Raw genomic sequence first — 19,906 nt, forward strand, 5'->3', positions numbered from 1 at the left:
TGCTAAAAGGATACATTGGATGAATATCTGATGTGAAATAGGATACACACAGAAGTCAGTATTTCTAGAGCTTGACACCTGGAGTCGATGCCATCGAAGAAATATGTAAGTATGGAGATTAACCATATAGGCATCATAGCAACTCGCAATACCCGATGACGTAAAGTACGCCATATGAACAAATACATTTTAATAAACCAGCAATGTGAACTAATACACGACTGAAATATATTTAATGATTTAATTTCAGTCAATAGAAAGAGAAATTTGTTGAATTCAACTGAAATACGCGCATAATTATCCCCCCATCGTTTGAATGCAACCTTTCTGTGAGAAAAATAGAATCGTCCAATTACCAAGAGCAAGGATCTGCGCAAGGCCTTGAAAACATTTATAAAGCACATAAAAGCTAAAGCCTGGGTTCACTATACGATGCGAACAACAACAAAATCAATCAGAAACAGTTGAACACGGATGGTGTATTTCTTATTTCGATGCTGTTTTTGTTTTACAATGACGAGCTACATACATCGGGATTAAGGTGAGTTTTCCACTAGATATATGTGCATGTTGGTGGCGAGGGGAGAACGTGATATGCATGTTGTTAGCAGCCAGTCAGCCTGGCATTGTGACTGTTATATTCATTGATGTTGTTATTACCGTTGAAAGCCAGTTAAGTGTCTGCATCTCGGTAATAATGTAATTCTCAACTGGGATGAATATTGCATGAACGCCATTTAAACCTCACCAAATCTGACGAGTGATAATTGTATTTCTGTAGATATAATGACAGATGGTCTAATGTAGCAGACACAGTCTTACTGGTACATGGGTTGTCAGATTATTTCTCATAATGTCTGCGTACGCAAAGGTAAATACATTCTTCTTCAAGTACTCGCTATCGTCTTGCTCCTCGCCCCTCGGTTAATGAAGTATATTCATACGATCAAGGGTCTGCCCTCATCTTGAGTAATAACGAACATTTATTCAGTGTGCTAGTTTGTGTAAAATCACTCATGTCAGCCCTGGACGTGACATGATTTAAACTGCACGGATTATTTAGCCTTATAACGTCTAAGAAATAATACTTGCTCTGCATGCCTAGGAGTTGGTAAATCTGTACTGACGAAGCCAGATTGCAAACCACGGAATATATTTTTGAATGTTTCGATCTAAAGGTGATACCCGTGGGGCGATACCCGCACTATTTTCTCACAGTGAAATACGTCATCATGCTATGTGCATGGTGTATATTAATGGACTTATATCAAGCATAGTTCAACCATCTTATCCACTTAAAATCTGTGCAACACATTGCACGATCTAAAAATAGAATTTCGATAACATGTCATATGTGCGCTAGCAAAAAATGTCTTTTTGAATTCGCTTGATAAAGCGCGGTGCATACTGTTTTATGGATGGTTACTAGATGATAGGAACTATTTTCTGATAGATGCCGAGCCCCAGAGGCGGGGGTCGTATGGATTTGATTCACAACCCACACTCTGTAAACGGCACTGATATAAATAAAACGTCACTTTTTCAATCTGCCTTAGCTGATTGGATTCATCCTGGCGAGCGACCACTAGACATATATGTATTTAAGAAGCTATTTATAATATTAAGTAACGGAAATGTGGGTAAGGAAATTCAATAAAACTACTTGGACTCTGTTAGCGAGGTAAATATGCATGTTAGCAGCCATATCTGAATTGATCCGTCCGCGAAGCGTTCTCGAGATAAATAACCCTGCAGGGCGACCCTAATCTTCTATCGAGTAATGAACGTAATCATATATGCCTATCGTTACCTGAGAATAATGTCACGTATACGCCATCAAATCTTGTATCTATTCATCCGTGGTCTGCTGTATTATGATGAGTGAGGGTGAACATTTACGCATTTCACAATAACGCACTGTTTTTTTACGAGTCTCTTTATATTGTTGAAGTATATGTTCAACATCTGATGACATCAGACATTCAGTCCGGTATATACCATATTAGTCGGTATATACCGTATTAGTCGGTATAGACAGAATACTGATCATAGTGTAATTAAATAATTAAATGGCTAACTTATTTGATTTTCCACTATATTTTTTTTCATTCAATATAGCTGGAACCAGAAAATGAGGTAAGCAAAAGCTGTACAAACTAAAGCGTATTTATGTGTTTGCTGATCTTAACTGACACTCAACTCAAGATTTTAATTTGATTAAGTTCATTTTCTGGCTACACTTATTTTTTTACAAATCAGCTGGAGTTTGTTGTCGCCAATTTCACACTTTGTATCACAAGATTTCAATTTAGTAAATACACCAAAGCTATATTTCGTGCACAATGAAATTAATTTGTTTAAATTGGATGCAATTATACATAATTGGAATCAGAATTAGAATCCTACTCGCATATTATGTAGTTATAAAAAGAAACGTGGCTTAGGAATGGTTATATTATTTAAATGACCAAATGTAGTTGTCGAGTGTATGGAGGTCCTAACTATGATTTGGGTGTGGTATTCAAGGGTTAATCGATGTCCTATCTAAATCTGACAATCTCGACAGATCACGTGAATTCTTGCCTCCATATTACCGTTTTTTCTATTTGCTATTCTGCATGATAGAGCTCATTTCTAGTACTGAAATCTATCTATCTGAAATCTACCATGTGTTCTGTTGCAGCCGGAGACGCTGTTATGGAAGTTGTTCAATGCGGTTTGTCGATGTAGTTGGTGTTATTGCTGCGATTGTTGCCAGAAACAACCAGAAGATGATCCTTGCCCATCATGTACACACGTTGACAGTGAACGTCAACAGGAAGATGACAGGAGATGTTCGGTCGACTCACGACGATCTTCAGCGGTTGATTCAAGAAGAGGTTCGTCCACGGCATCATGTGAATCCCGACGACCCAGCACTCCGGCTCCAGTTATCGATATGAAACCGATAGAGTTCTGGACTGCCAGTACTAATAAAGAAGCAGTACAGCCTCGTACGCCAACTAGAAGGTTCCATGGCGAATTCACGCAATTTAGTGATGTCAACAAATTTCAGCCCAAATTATACGATGTAGTGGAACATCAGAAGGAACTAACTGATGATGAAAAGATGGCGCGTTATCGACTCGGAAAGATACATTTCAGTTTAGAATACACAACTGTTCTAAACCAATTAATTGTTGGCATTATCGAAGCTAGGGATGTCGCACTACCTATGTGTAATGACAAACAGGATCTGGCACACTCAAACCCTTACGTTAAGTTATGTTTATTACCGGACCAGAAAAACAGCCACCAAACCTCGGTTAAAAGAAAAACCCAACACCCGGTCTTCGAGGAAAGTTTCATCTTTGAATTGCCATACAGGGAGGCACAGAGACGAACGCTGTTGTTGTCAGTGCAAGATTTTGATAAATATTCTCGTCATTGTGTTATTGGTCAGCTGATCTTACCCCTGGAAGGAATGAATCTAATTAAAGGAATTCGCATGTGGAAACCGCTACAGCCGAGTACGCAGGTAATGTAATCGATATACCTCATGTCTGTTTCTAATGTACTGTTATTAATGTGATGTATTTGTATATACCTCCAGTTACATCTATACAGTAAATTACATGAAAGTACGCATGATTTCTTTTAGGGAAATTTATAAAATATTTTAATAACATTTATCCTGCAAGACCTTCGCATTTTATTAAAATCCCCAAAAAATACGCCTTCATTGTTGTAGCAGTCGTAAGTTACCCGTGAGTCTTTGCGCGCTGCATCCGTTGCGTTGTGATTGGTCTAGTTTTTCTTAACCATCATGTTAAATTTATAACACATTTATAAATAACTTAAATAAAAACATTCGCGTATTCATGCAATTCACCGTATTTGAGAATACTTTTATTTTTGACACAAAGTTGTGTCGTTGCTGCTTCTATGCGCATCACATATACTACATAGCTTTATATAACGCATGAATTTAAAATTTCACGAGCGTACCTTTGTGTTGATATTCACTAATTTACATATGTGATTTCCCGAATACAAGCAACCTATAATTTTAGAGTTTAATGCCTAAACCCGTGTTAAACTGTATAACAACAAATTGCTCTGCAAGGCCTCGTATGACTGAGATGTTATAAAAAATGTAAAATCCAACCATTGCAGAACACCCAGTGGGACCCTTTCATGCACATACAAGTGCAATACTTATGCAGTACTTTCGTATACGTTGCTATGGTAACGCCTTCATCCTTAGATGGAAGCTGTGGTTGTATTACGTTAGTGTCAGTGGATATTTATCGTAGAACCAATATCGTAGTCCCTATCAGTATTGCCACAGTTCAATATATGATGGCGTAATCATGCTTACGTCAGTAAACCAAGTCGCCTTATAACTCACTGTCGTCCGAGCGAAATTGGCCAATTTGAAGTTAATAGCAACATTCAAATAAAATCAACCGCAAAAAACTGTAAACTATTCTAATGTTCAATTCTAGCCATAAACGTTAAAGATATTGCAATGAACTGTAATTCGCGAATTGTTTTACATGAAATCTTAGACTCGACGGACATGTATACTATGGCTCTACTGGTAGATAGCAATTATAAAAGTGCAATTGGCGAACAGCGTCACAAAGAAAATACATGAATGGGTGATACCAAAACTATTCACAAATTAGAAGAGGGACTGTTACCATGGTAACTCAATGACATTTCTATTGAGCATCCTCGCCGCATATTTACATGAGATATCATGTATTATATATCCGCTCTGTGTTTATTTTATTTTATTTCAGACAAATAGGTCCATATGGAAAAAAATAACAGTAAATTAATACTAGAATTAATAAGAAATATAAACAGAAAACAATAGTTCGCTTGCTCATTACGTAATTGCACATAACATCTCATTATATCAGTTCTACGTGTTACATGTGAGCTATCTTATATATCGGCTCTATGTGTTACCTGTGAACTATCATATATATCGGTTCTATGTGTTACTTGTGAACTATCATATATAACGGCTCTATGTGTTACCTGTGAGCTATCATATATATCGGCTCTACGTGTTACGTGTGAACAATCATATATATATATATATCGGTTCTATGTGTTACCTGTGAACTATCATATATATATCGGCTCTATGTGTTACCTGTGAACTATCTTATATATCGGTTCTATGTGTCACCTGTGAACTATCATATATATTGGCTCTATGTGGTACCTGTGAACTATCATATATATATATCGGCTCTATGTGTTACCTGTGAACTACCTTATATATCAGCTCTATGTGTTACCTGTGAACTATCATATATATCGGTTCTATGTGTTACTTGTGAACTATCATATATAACGGCTCTATGTGTTACCTGTGAGCTATCATATATATCGGCTCTACGTGTTACGTGTGAGCTATCTTATATAACGGCCGTATGTGTTACCTGTGAGCTATCATATATATCGGCTCTATGTGTTACCTGTGAACAATCATATATATATATATATATATATATATATATATCGGTTCTATGTGTTACCTGTGAACTATCATATATATCGGCTCTATGTGTTACCTGTGAACTATCTTATATATTGGTTCTATGTGTTACCTGTGAACTATCATATATATTGGCTCAATGTGGTACCTGTGAACTATCATATATATATATATCGGCTCTATGTGTTATCTGTGAACTATCTTATATATCGGTTCTATGTGTTACCTGTGAACTATCATAAATATATATATATATATATATCGGTTCTATGTGTTACCTGTGAACTATCATATATATATATATCGGTTCTATGTGTTACCTGTGAACTGTCATATATATATATATCGGTTCTAAGTGTTACCTGCGAACTATCATATATATATATATCGGTTCTATGTGTTACCTGTGAACTATCATATATATATATCGGTTCTATGTGTTACCTGCGAACTATCATATATATCGGCTCTATGTGTTACCTGTGTGCTATCATATATATCGGCTCTGTGTGTTACCAGTGAGCTATCATATATATCGGCTCTATGTGTTACCTGTGAACTGTCATATATATCGGTTCTATGTGTTACCTGTGTGCTATCATATATATATCGGCTGTGTGTGTTACCTGTGAGCTATCATATATATCGGATCTATGTGTTACCTGTGAACTATCTTATATATCGGCTCTATGTGTTACCTGTGAGCTATGATATATATCGGCTCTATGTGTTACCTGTGAACTATCATATATATCGGCTCTATGTGTTACCTGTGAACTATCATATATATTGGCTCTATGTGGTACCTGTGAGCTATCATATATATCGGCTCTATGTGTTACCTGTGAACTATCATATATATCGGCTCTATGTGTTACCTGTGAACTATCATATATATATATATCGGTTCTATGTGTTACCTGTGAACTATCATATATATCGGCTCTATGTGTTACCTGTGAACTATCATATATATATATATCGGTTCTATGTGTTACCTGTGAGCTATCATATATATTGGATCTATGTGTTACCTGTGAACTATCTTATATATCGGCTCTATGTGTTACCTGTGAACTATCATATATATTGGCTCTATGTGTTACCTGTGAACTATCATATATAACGGCTCTATGTGTTACCTGTGAACTATCATATATATCGGTTCTATGTGTTACCTGTGAACTATCATATATATCGGTTATATGTGTTACCTGTGAACTATCTTATATATCGGCTGTGTGTGTTACCTGTGAGCTATGATATATATCGGCTGCGTGTGTTACCTGTGAGCTATCATATATATCGGCTATATGTGTTACCTGTGAACTATCTTATATATCGGCTCTATGTGTTACCTGTGAGCTATCATATATATCGGCTCTATGTGTTACCTGTGAACTATCATATATATTGGCTCTATGTGGTACCTGTGAACTATAAATATACGAATATATTGTAACACGCGTTACACACCTGGGTAGGACGTGATGGTGAGGACGCAAATACATTTCATCAGTTTATGACCAACCCATTTAGCAGACCAAGGTCTGTAGATATTATGAGTAAGGTAGTATGAACATGTTTGTGATAAATGGCTGTCATAAGTGGGCCAATTTGTGACGTCAATCAGTCTTGTTTGCTGACGTCAAATCATTAATGCAAGACGCGTACGTTGTTAGTGGACTTGTAAACCTAATATTCATTAACCTGTCATTGTTATCACGTGATGAATCTTGTGCCCATGGGTATGTTACTGATAAACCCTTGCTTGTCAACATCTGTTTTCTGTAACTAGCGTTGCACACTTAAAAGAATACATACGCTAAGTAAATGCATAGAGATAAACATAGTGTTGTTTATGAAAGCAAGTTTATTTCAACACAATTAGAAAACTAGGTCAAACGTAACGTCATAATGCTATAATTTTAATTTGTTGGGTTACAGATATTACACTGTTTGGTTATAAATATTACAGATTTGGATTACTAATATTACAGTATTGGGTTACTAATATTACAGTGTTGGGTTTCCAATAGTACAGTGTTAGGTTACTAATATTACACTGTTGGGTTACTAATATTACAGTTTTGGGTTACTAATATTACAGTATTGGGTTTCAAATAGTACAGTGTTAAGTTGCTAATATTACAGTTTTGGGTTACTAATATTACAGTGTTGGGTTACTAATATTACAGTGTTGGGTTACTAATATTACAATTTTGGGTTACTAATATTACAGTATTGGGTTTCAAATAGTACAGTGTTAAGTTGCTAATATTACAGTGTTAGGTTACTAATATTACAGTGTTATGTTACTAATATTACAGTTTGGGGTTACTAATATTACAATTTTGGGTTACTAATATTACAGTATTGGGTTTCAAATAGTACAGTGTTTAGTTGCTAATATTACAGTGTTAGGTTACTAATATTACAGTGTTATGTTACTAATATTACAGTTTGGGGTTACTAATATTACAATTTTGGGTTACTAATATTACAGTATTGGGTTTCAAATAGTACAGTGTTAAGTTGCTAATATTACAGTGTTAGGTTACTAATATTACAGTGTTATGTTACTAATATTACAGTTTGGGGTTACTAATATTACAATTTTGGGTTACTAATATTACAGTATTGGTTTCAAATAGTACAGTGTTTAGTTGCTAATATTACAGTGTTAGGTTACTAATATTACAGTGTTATGTTACTAATATTACAGTTTGGGGTTACTAATATTACAATTTTGGGTTACTAATATTACAGTATTGGGTTTCAAATAGTACAGTGTTTAGTTGCTAATATTACAGTGTTAGGTTACTAATATTACAGTGTTGGATTACTAATATTTCAGTTTTGGGTTACTAATATTACAGTCTTGGGTTACTAATATTATAGTGTTGGGTTTCTAATAGTACAGTGTTAGGTTAACAATATTACAGATTTAGATTACCAATATTACAGTATTGGGTTACTAATATTACAGTATTGGGTTACTAATATTGCAGTGTTGGGTTTTAAATAGTACAGTGTTGGGTTACAAATAGTAAAGTGTTTGGTTACTAGAATCACAGTGTTGGGTCACTAATATTACAGTGTTGGGTTACTAATATTACAGTTTGGGTTTACAAATACGTCAGTATTGGGTTACAATAGTGAAGTGTTTGGTTACTAATATCACAGTGCTGGTTACTAATGTTACAGTGTTAGGTAACTAATATTACAGTGTTGGGTTGCTTTGGGTTACAAACATTTCAGTGTTGGATTACTAATATTACAGTTTTGGGTAACAAATATTTCAGTATTGGGCTACAAATAGTAAAGTGTTTGGTTACTAATATCATATTGTTGGGTTACTAGTATTACAGTGTTGCGTTACAAATATTCCAGTGTTGGTTTACAAATAATACAGTATTTATTTACTAATATTACAGTGTTGGATTACTAATATTACAGTTTTGGGTTACAAATATTTCAGTGTTGGGTTACTAATATTACAGTGTTTGGTTTCAAATAGTACAGTGTTAGGTTACTGGTATTACAGTGTTGGGTTACTAATATTACAGTGTTGAGTTACTAATATTACAATTTTGGGTTACAAATATTTCAGTGTCGGGTTACAAATAGAATAGCATTTATTTACTAATATTACAGTGTTGGATTACTAATATTACAGTTTTGGGTTACAAATATTTCAGTGTTGGGTTACTAATATTACAGTGTTTGGTTTCAAATAGTACAGTGTTAGGTTACTGGTATTACAGTGTTGGGTTACTAATATTACAGTGTTGAGTTACTAATATTACAATTTTGGGTTACAAATATTTCAGTGTCGGGTTACAAATAGAATAGCATTTGGTTACTAATATCACAGTGTTGGGTTACTAATATTACTGTGTTGGGTTACTAATATTACAGTGTTGGGTAACAAATATTTCAGTGTTGGGTTACAAATAGCAAAGTGTTTGGTTACTAATATCACAGTGTTGGGTTACTAATATTACAATGTTGGATTACTAATATTACAATTTTGGGTTTTCAATAGTACAGTGTTAGGTTAATAATATTACAGATTTGGATTACCAATATTACAGTATCGGGTTACTAATATTGCAGTGTTGGGTTTTAAATAGTACAGTGTTGGGTTACAAATAGTAAAGTGTTTGTTTACTAGTATCACAGTGTTGGGTCACTAATATTACAGTGTTGGGTTACCAATATTACAGTTTTGGTTTGCAAATATGTCAGTATTGGGTTACAATAGTGAAGTGTTTGGTTAATAATATCACAGTGCAGGTTACTAATGTTACAGTGTTAGGTAACTAATATTACAGTGTTGGGTTGCTTTGGGTTACAAATATTTCAGTGTTGGATTACTAATAGCAAAGTGTTTGGTTACTAATATCACAGTGTTGGGTTATTAGTATTACAGTGTTGCGTTACAAATATTCCAGTGTTGGTTTACAAATAATAAAGTGTTTAGTTACTAATATTACAGTGTTGGATTACTAATATTACAGTTTTGGGTTACAAATATTTCAGTGTTGGGTTACTAATATTACAGTGTTGGGTTACTAATATTACAGTGTTTGGTTTCAAATAGTACAGTGTTAGGTTACTGGTATTACAGTGTTAGGTCACTAATATTACAGTGTTGAGTTACTAATATTACAATTTTGGGTTACAAATATTTCAGTGTCCGCTTACAAATAGAATAGCGTTTGGTTACTAATATCATAGTGTTTGGTTACTAATATTACAGTGTTGGGTTACTAATATTACTGTGTTGGGTTACTAATATTACGTGTTGGGTAACAAATATTTCAGTGTTGGGTTACAAATAGCAAAGTGTTTGGTTACTAATATCACAGTGTTGGGTTACTACTATTACAGTGTTGGGTTACTAATATTACAGTTTGGGGTTACTAATATTACAGTGTTGGGTTACTAATATTACAGTGTTGGATTTCCAATAGTACAGTGTTAGTTTAATAATATTACAGATTTGAATTACCAATATAACAGTATTGGTTTACTAATATTACAGAGTTGGGTTTCAAATAGTACAGTGTTGGGTTACAAATAGTAAAGTGTTTGGTTACTAGTATCACAGTGTTGGGTCACTAATATTACAGTGTTGGGTTACTAATATTACAGTTTTGGGTTACAAATATGTCAGTATTGGTTACAAATACTAAACTTTTTGGTTACTAATATCACAGTTTTGGGTTACTAATATTACCGTGCTGGGTTGCTTTGGGTTACAAATATTTCAGTGTTGGATTACTAATATTACAGTTTTGGGTTACAACTATTTCAGGGTTGCGTTACAGATAGTAAAGTGTTTGGTTACTAATATTACAGTGTTGCGTTACAAATATTCCAGTGTTGGTTTACAAATAATAAAGTATTTAGTTACTAATATTACAGTGTTGGATTACAAATATTTCAGGTTTGGGTTACAAATATTTCAGTTTTGAGTTACAAATAGTAAAGTGTTTGGTTACTAATATCACAGTGTTTGGTTACTAATATTACAGTGTTGGGTTACTAATATTACAGTGTTAAATGTCAAATTTGAAATTAGGAATTTTTATTGAGGAATTTTGCCGTAATGGTTTGTGGTCGAGAAAATACTTGTTCAATTGTCTATAGTATTGTATTAGACAGGAAGTGGAACTTTATCACATAGCTAATAGTACTGAGTTGATTTGAAAGTAACGCTGTTGTTATGTTGATAGTAGTGATACTCTGTTCTGTTGGAAAAATTAAATATTGTAAAACTACTGGACTACGTATATGGAACGTCAATACGAATATTGCACATTAGCATACTAGATAGGCGCTCTAATGTAAAGGGGTTACATTCCAGAAACAGTACAGTATCTTATTGTGAGAAAATACAATTTATTATATTAAAATACGGGTTTAGAGTTGAGGTCAGGGGTCAAAATGCTACTGATTGATATTCATCCAATCGCTAGTGATTTACGCATTCCTAGACAGTTTATTCAATTTATGGGTCTTCGTCAAAGACTTCACTGATTAAATAAGAAATTCGAGTTTGCCAAAGCATTACAGGTTGACGGAAATAAAGCCGAATCATTGACAGGAATCATTCCAGATGTTGGGTACATGACGAGTGCCGCAACATTGAATGTATCTTGCGTTGCAATCTATTATGAATGTTGACAGCAGAAACGTGCCACTTGCTAACTGATACTACCAATGACAATTTATGCAAATGAGTTGTGAATGACTAATATATTGCGGCCTTGCGTAAGGCAGACAGCAACTTGAGAACAAATATTTTGCGTCAATATTCTGTGCAGCAGATGCCCATGCACTCGTCAAACAATTATGATGGTGGATTTTCTCAATTCCATCAAATAATGATTTATAAAATCAACAAATATATAATGTTAATGATAATGTATTAGAATTCCCAAAAACGTCTCATTACAATTTTAACCTTTAAAAATTAAGCGAATAAGGTCACCAAATACGGCCTTGAGAATTAATATTTATGACGTAAATGCAGGCGACGGATGTCGTTCATAGCGACACACCATAGATCTCTGATTGTCAATAAAAAGAAATGTTTAGAAATTTTGAATGACAAAATCTTCACAACCAAACATATTACACATAATAAAAATAACATGTACAAAATGTAATAATATTAATGATTAATAATAATATAACTATAGTAAATTGCGTTACAAATTAATGGTACTATTTTGTCAACGTCGTTATTACCAATGTAGGTTTAATAGAACTGTTAACAAGTTGTTTGCAGTAAAGTCCACATTTGAGTGAGAAATTTATTATTCAGACATATATGCAACTACCACATATCTCCACCATTTGACTCTGATATCGTCTACTAATATAGCCAACTTATTTGTTCGTGATTTTATTCATTTAATACTGGGTTGAAATTAATTATGTCACAAGATGAAATCATAGAATGATATTTGCATATATTTACTATTATATTAAACTAATGCAATGTTTAAATACGGTCGTTGTGATTGGTCAACTTACAATGCTAACTGCGCATGTATATACTCGCGATGTACCATGGCTATGACGTTCCTACTCAGGCCCGAATATTGAGTAGAAATTATTAACACTAAACCAGTACCATTCAAGGATTAGGTGAAATATAATTGCATTATGGGAAAACGAATGAAAATTTATATTAGTGTTATATTTATGAATATTTATATAATAATAGTTAAAAAAGTTGGATTTCAAAATAACGTAGGTGATATGAAATTTAAGATGGTGGTGTTATTCTGGAACGTACAAAACCATTGCTGCAGTTTAGCAGCTCTTATTGGCCGCTTAAGCTATTTTGATATTACGTTGCGGCCATAGAGCTGCAGATCGCGTCCATTGAGAACCGCACAGTTCGCCGCCCCGGGATCCCGGGGCGCACGCTATTTTTGATGTTATCGAACGATTTCAATGAAATTTAAAACGAATAAAAGTTATCCTTGCAAACACAAACATCTTAGGTATCTACTGACCGAAAATGAAGGACTATTTCTTCTTGAAAAGTATATATTTCTGTGTATAATTAGACCGAACGTAATTTAATCGATTGAACGACGGATTTCAAGATGACCTCTGTCATGTGACCTGATCACATGACAATGACGAAGCATGTGCAGTTGACATTTTAACTGAAAATTGAGAATGGCAGGTTCTTGCATTCATTGTGGAGATGAGTTCCAGAAGAAAGTTAAAGGGTATCGCAGGCAATCCATTGCATCTAGACTTAAAACCTCAGAAACTGTTGACAATGCATTAGTGAATGTTCTAAAGCTGAAACCCATTACCCTGTTGGCTTGTTGTCTCTTTCCGCATAATATTGAGGAGCATTGGTGGTAAAATATGCATCATACTTTTGCCATACCCTGTTGGTAATATGGCCAATGTGTGTATATTATTTAAAATACAAGTAGTACCTTCTACTTGTTGAGCTTTTAGGTCAAATTTAAAAATATCTTTCAGATTCTGGTCAAAAGACTCAACAATTTTGTCCTTTGTGAATTCCATGCTGTCTGCTGTCTGCTCCTGTCACTTGTAACACTCTTTGGCAAGTTACAAGATTATTTTTAGATTTGTCACAATATATAAATAAAACTGCTTGAAAAAAATATTTTTAATAATACATGTACTTTATTTGATTTTTTCAAAAAAAGATGAGTCACTTAATGATGAAATGAAATTAAAATTATAAAAAGCCGTTTGCCGTTGTTTCGTCACATGAAGCGCTGTCCCAGACAGGCTCCGATGGCCGTCTGCTGTAGTCACGTGATTACACTCGTAACTAAAAGAGCCAAGTCACGTGATAGAGGTCGGCTTCAAAACGGCGGCGTTCAATCGGAGGTTTCACTTCGGCACAGTTTTAACGTGAAATAGTCTCATTTACACGGGCAAATTTGCTTAAAGCTTGCTGTAATCAGTAACAGATATATTTGTGAGAACATATTTGTCTATTTTTTCCTGCAAGTCGAGGTAATTTTATTACAATCACAATTTTAATGACACATAACTGGCATATTTAAAAATCTGTGCATTTCTTTAGGGAAGGGAACTGCAGCTCTCTGGTCGCCCCGCAACGTATACCACGACCAAGAGAGCTGCATAAACTGCAGCAAACAAAACCAATATGTTTTGTGATTTCCTGAGAGTTGGCCAGTGATTAAACACACCCGGGAGTATTGATATTGATTAGTATTCACATTGGCGTACTCGTCCACGTTATTGAACTTAAGTAATAGGCTCGATCATGCTGTGGAAATTGGATATCAAGGATTCTAACGTCTCGCGCAGATCGGGCTTGAATCTTCAGTAAACTCCCTTTAAATCATCAGCCACAGTGTTTACATGTTTGCAGCATTGTTATGGTATTTTGATGTATGAAATATCAGGATAATATATTACAAACCGTGTATGAAAAAAAATTATATTATTTTATAAATATTTTTGAATCTTAAAAAATAACATTTAAACATATTTATATAACGTCAATTCGCACGGCGCTTGATGATTGGCTGGCTGGAAGCAACTGTGATTAGCAATAATCAATATGTATAAAAAAAATGAAAATAATTTTTTTCTGTTTTACAGTTTGTGTTGATTACATGCAGAACCCAGCCCTCTTATGTTGTGACAAATGTTGTAACTGTATTGTTCTTGAGCGTATCACCATTGTTTCATTGGTTGCTAGTTCGTATAGGTTTAGTAACACTCCGTGTACCACATCTAATCTTTCAGGACAGCCCGGCATTGGGTGAAATCCTGCTGTCCCTCAATTATCTGCCATCTGCAGGCAGATTAAATGTTGATGTCATCAAGGCCAAACAGTTACTACAAACAGATATGGTAGTGGGCTCAGGTCAGTTACGTTGTCGTCCTTCTTGTTGCAAACGTAGAACATAATATTCCTTAATGTTAATCAATGCACCCACCCATTCATGAGTTCATCATATGACTTCACATAATTTGACCTAATGTATTCTTTATATGAGATCATCTCACTTAATAAATACATCAACGGAATGCACATAAATTTTACCTGATGAATTCATCCAATGAATTCACATGTCACGTAATACATTCATCGAATGAATTTACGTGTTTCCTAATGTAACCATTTATCAATTCACACAATGTCATCTAACGAATTATTTTTTTACTAAATAAATTAATCCACTGAATTCATATTTCACCTAATGTATTCACATGCAAACTAATTCGTTATTCAAATAAATGTCACATAATGTTACAATGTCACTTAATGTATTCATCTAATGAATTCGTATAATGTACTCATCTAATGAATTCACACAATGTCTTCTATTGAAATCATCTACGTTGAGTCTGATTCAATCTCGGCACTTATTACAATCTTTAAAAATCACGACATACATTATATCGTTTATCATTGTACCAAGATACCCCGTCATGCACCACTTCAGAATCTCCAGCCACGTAGTCGTTGCCATGGTCACAATGTGTCTTTGATTTAATCGGTTCTTATTCTCCTTGACAATATTTCAGATCCATTTGTCAAAATTCAGATGTTACACGGATTAAAGTTATTCAAAACAAAAAAATCATCTACAAAAAGAAATACCATCGATCCCGTGTTCAATGAGTCATTTAACTTCAATGTATCTCCCGCCATGCTGTGCGATACAAGTTTGGTTCTGTCAGTATGGGATTATAACTATAAATGCAGAGATGATTTTGTTGGACAGTTGGCCTTGGGCAGGTACTCTTCAGGTAAGTAATTACAACATACATACAGGTATATAACATAATAAACACCTGTCAATGAGGTTATAAGGGTTTAGTTGATATTGGACAGGTACTCTTCATGTAAGTAATTACAACATATATAATAAACAACACAATAAACACATGTCAATAATGTTATAAGGGTTTAGTTGATATTGGACAGGTACTCTTCATGTAAGTAATTACAACATATATAATAAACAACACAATAAACATCTGTCAATGAGGTTATAAGGGTTTAGTTGATATTGGGCAGGTACTCTTCAGGTAAGTAAATATAACATATATAATAAACAACACAATAAATACCTGCCAATGAGGTTATAAGGATTTAGTTGATATTGGGCAGGTACTCTTCAAGTAAGTAAGTAATTACAACATATATAATAAACAACACAATAAACACCTGTCAATAATGTTATAAGGGTTTAGTTGACATCGGGCAGGTACTCTTCAGGTAAGTAATTACAACATATATAATAAACAACACAATAAACACCTGTCAATAATGTTATATGGGTTTAGTTGATATTGGACAGGTACTCTTCATGTAAGTAATTACAACATATATAATAAACAACACAATAAACGCCTGTCTATAATGTTATAAGGGTTAATTAGTTGATATTGAGCAGGTACTCTTCAGGTAAGTAATTACAACATATATAATAAACAACACAATAAACACCTGTCAATGAGGTTATAAGGGTTTAGTTGATATTGGGCAGGTACTCTTCAGGTAAGTAATTACAACATATATAATAAACAACACAATAAACACCTGTCAATAATGTTATAAGGGTTTAGTTGATATTGGGCAGGTACTCTTCAGGTAAGTAATTACAACATATATACAGGTATATAACACAATAAACACCTGTCAATAATGTTATAAAGGTTTAGTTGACATTGGGCAGGTACTTTTCAGGTAAGTAATTACAACATATATACAGGTATATAACACAATAAACACCTGTCAATGAGGTTATAAGGGTTTAGTTGACATTGGGCAGGTACTTTTCAGGTAAGTAATTACAACATATATACAGGTATATAACACAATAAACACCTGTCAATGAGGTTATAAGGGTTTAGTTGATATTGGACAGGTACTCTTCATGTAAGTAATTACAACATATATAATAAACAACACAATAAACACCTGTCAATAATGTTATAAGGGTTCAAGTTTTCATTGGGCAGGTACTTTTCAGGTAAGTAATTACAACATATATAATAAACAACACAATAAACACCTGTCAATAATGTTATAAGGGTTCAAGTTTTCATTGGGCAGGTACTTTTCAGGTAAGTAATTACAACATATATAATAAACAACACAATAAACACCTGTCAATAATGTTATAAGGGTTCAAGTTTTCATTGGGCAGGTACTTTTCAGGTAAGTAATTACAACATATATAATAAACAACACAATAAACACCTGTCAATAATGTTATAAGGGTTCAAGTTTCCATTGGGCAGGTACTTTACAGGTAACTAATTACAACATATATAATAAACAACACAATAAACACCTGTCAATAATGTTATAAGGGTTCAAGTTTTCATTGGGCTAGTTTTTTTCAGGTACGTAATTGTTTGTTTGATTGGTTGGTTAGTTGGATGAGTGATTATTTAGTTGCTTGGTTGATTGATTGGTTAATTTTACTATAGTATATATAAATATAGAAGGTGTAAATTGAAATGCAGTTCATTGTAGTATATATTGTTATAGTATGATTTAGATGCAACTGAATTTATAAAAAAAATGCACAAAATGCACTACCGATGTAGAAAGTAGAAATATGAATGCATAGAATATATCGAGTGTCGTGTATGTACTTCCACAATACAGTTGTTTGTTTTGTTGTTGGATTGTATGCTTTATCTCATATGGATCACTTATATAATTGAGTTAATGCGGGGAGGGTCGTCACTGCGCACGTGCGGGAATTGAGTCCCAAACGATGATAACAACACACGCTAAGAACGCAAAGGCTCATGGGTAGACGCTTGTTGATACAATGATACGCTATGGCCACCTGACGCATGCGCCGGTGACCTCACCCCGCTTAGGGATTGTCTGTATTATTAAATGACACGTGATAATATTTTTTTTCTGTGTTTTGTTTTAGGACCAAGTGAAATGACCCACTGGAATAGAATGCTACATTGTCAGCGCTCACCAGTGGCACAGTGGCATTCACTGCACACACGCGAGGAATGTGAACAGATATCGCCTGCTTCTGCGGCTGTGTCTTGAACCCGGAACCACTTAGTGGTGTTTAAATATATCTAATGATGCATACACTGCACAAAAGCTGCACTGACTGGCGTCGAATTGTATGTGTCTACGTTGCCAACGCTGGTGGCGCTGCTTACATTTCAGCAGTTTGCGCACTGCCAGTCACAAGAATTGAATATTTACATTTATATCATCGATGTATTTTAAGCAATATTTAGCGGCAAACAACATCAGTATACGCCTTTTATCGTCATAGCGTTTTGTAGTGGAGGCTACAGGTGTACACAAAATGAGATTACTTTTTGAGAAATCTTGTCACTGCTGTTGAGTGTATCACCTTAATTACATACTACATTGTGTATCGCTCAAAGTATGGTAGAATATCTTCACGGCACACTTAATTAAATCCCGTGAAAGCAAAATATCATGTTTTGAAGAATATGTTGTTAATTGTAGGTATAGTTTGTCGCTTATTTTTTGCGATTTGTTCTACAGCCATTCGTGAGAAATGAAAATAGAGAATATAGTATTTTAATTTGTATTATACGACAAATATAAACAGTATTATTGAAAACTTAGTAAACCAATATTTACTTCTATCATTGTGCAACGTGATTGTGAATCTTGATGCGCCCTCTACGTTTACATTTGGGCATAACAAATATGCAAATTACGTTATCAATGCAGACGCTTCAAACCTTTATAATTGTTTATTGTTATATCACGTGACACTAAATTATATAAAGTTTGTTTTCCTTATAAATTTTGTACCAAAGTACTATTATAACTTTAAATGTAAGAGGTCATATTATTTGTGTACGAAATTATTTATTATCTCGCCGCTAAAGGACAACAACACTCTTTGAGTATTTTTTCCCATTCTGTTTATTCCGACTTTACTTCTCTATGTTTGAACTTTAAGAACGCATGCTATGATTGGATAACTTTTTTATTTTATAGTAAGATTGTCCAATTGTAATGCTTCACGGATGAATTTAGTTCTGTATTTTATTTGGGGTACCTATAGTTAAAACTGTGGCAGACTTTCGTATATCTAATGTTGTTTAAAAAGTGGATCGTGGACGAGGTGTATAAAACGGCGCAGTTCATTTTGATGCAATCGGGGAGAAGCGCTCTTATATGTTCTTTGTTGACTGTGAAATTGATAACGTAAACGACAGTACTCAAAATAAGACTTATTATCATTTGATGTGTCTGTGTGTTTAATAGGTGACTAAATTGAACAATTTTAAGGAGAAGGGTATCTGTAAAGTTACATATATATGCATTGTGATATGACAATTTATCAAAGAATTAGTAGAAAAATTATATTATGTTGATGTTCGTCTACGCAATGGCCATGATAAATAACTACCGCTTTATATACCCGCTGTGAAATTCAACAATACCCTTGAACTGGTCACATGGTACAATCCGAGTGGACGTCATTGGCCTGCAAAGCAGTCGCGTCAGCCATGCGTTGTTATAATGTTAATATGTGTATTCTGTAATCACAGTCACGTGTATATGCCAATAAACATAACATCTTGGCAAAGTTGGTGTCATTTATTTCATGAAAACAAAGGAAGCGAGGAGGTAAAAACAATGTTTTTTTCAAAACGTTTTCAGGGCAACCCACCACGACCGAGTTGCTAATGGTCAACCTTTTTTTTTGATGACAATACAACATATTGTATTTACAGGAATTTGTCTTTTTTTTCATTGCGTTTTTTGATGTCTAAGTTTGGAGCAACCAAAGCCGCCAGGAAAATGTTGCTGAATTTCAATTAGTTGTATTGACTATCTACGTTGTGAATATTGTTTTTATCAATTATATAAAA

At 34.1% G+C, this 19,906-nt stretch overlaps 1 protein-coding gene across 1 annotated transcript; it reads left to right on the top strand.

The window, feature by feature from the left end:
- Nucleotides 1-404: 404 nt before the first annotated feature.
- LOC100367302 (synaptotagmin-17-like) lies at nt 405-19,620 on the top strand. Its single transcript, XM_078006426.2, has 7 exons — nt 405-541; nt 782-871; nt 2,119-2,136; nt 2,684-3,517; nt 14,792-14,912; nt 15,578-15,802; nt 17,956-19,620. Exons 2-7 carry the CDS (start codon nt 854-856, stop codon nt 18,081-18,083), a joined length of 1,344 nt encoding a protein of 447 aa, XP_077862552.1. The 5' UTR covers nt 405-541; nt 782-853; the 3' UTR covers nt 18,084-19,620.
- Nucleotides 19,621-19,906: the final 286 nt, after the last annotated feature.

This window comes from Saccoglossus kowalevskii, chromosome 8 (genome assembly GCF_978046115.1).
Source record: "Saccoglossus kowalevskii chromosome 8, keSacKowa6.1, whole genome shotgun sequence".
Taxonomy (NCBI): Eukaryota; Metazoa; Hemichordata; class Enteropneusta; family Harrimaniidae; genus Saccoglossus; species Saccoglossus kowalevskii.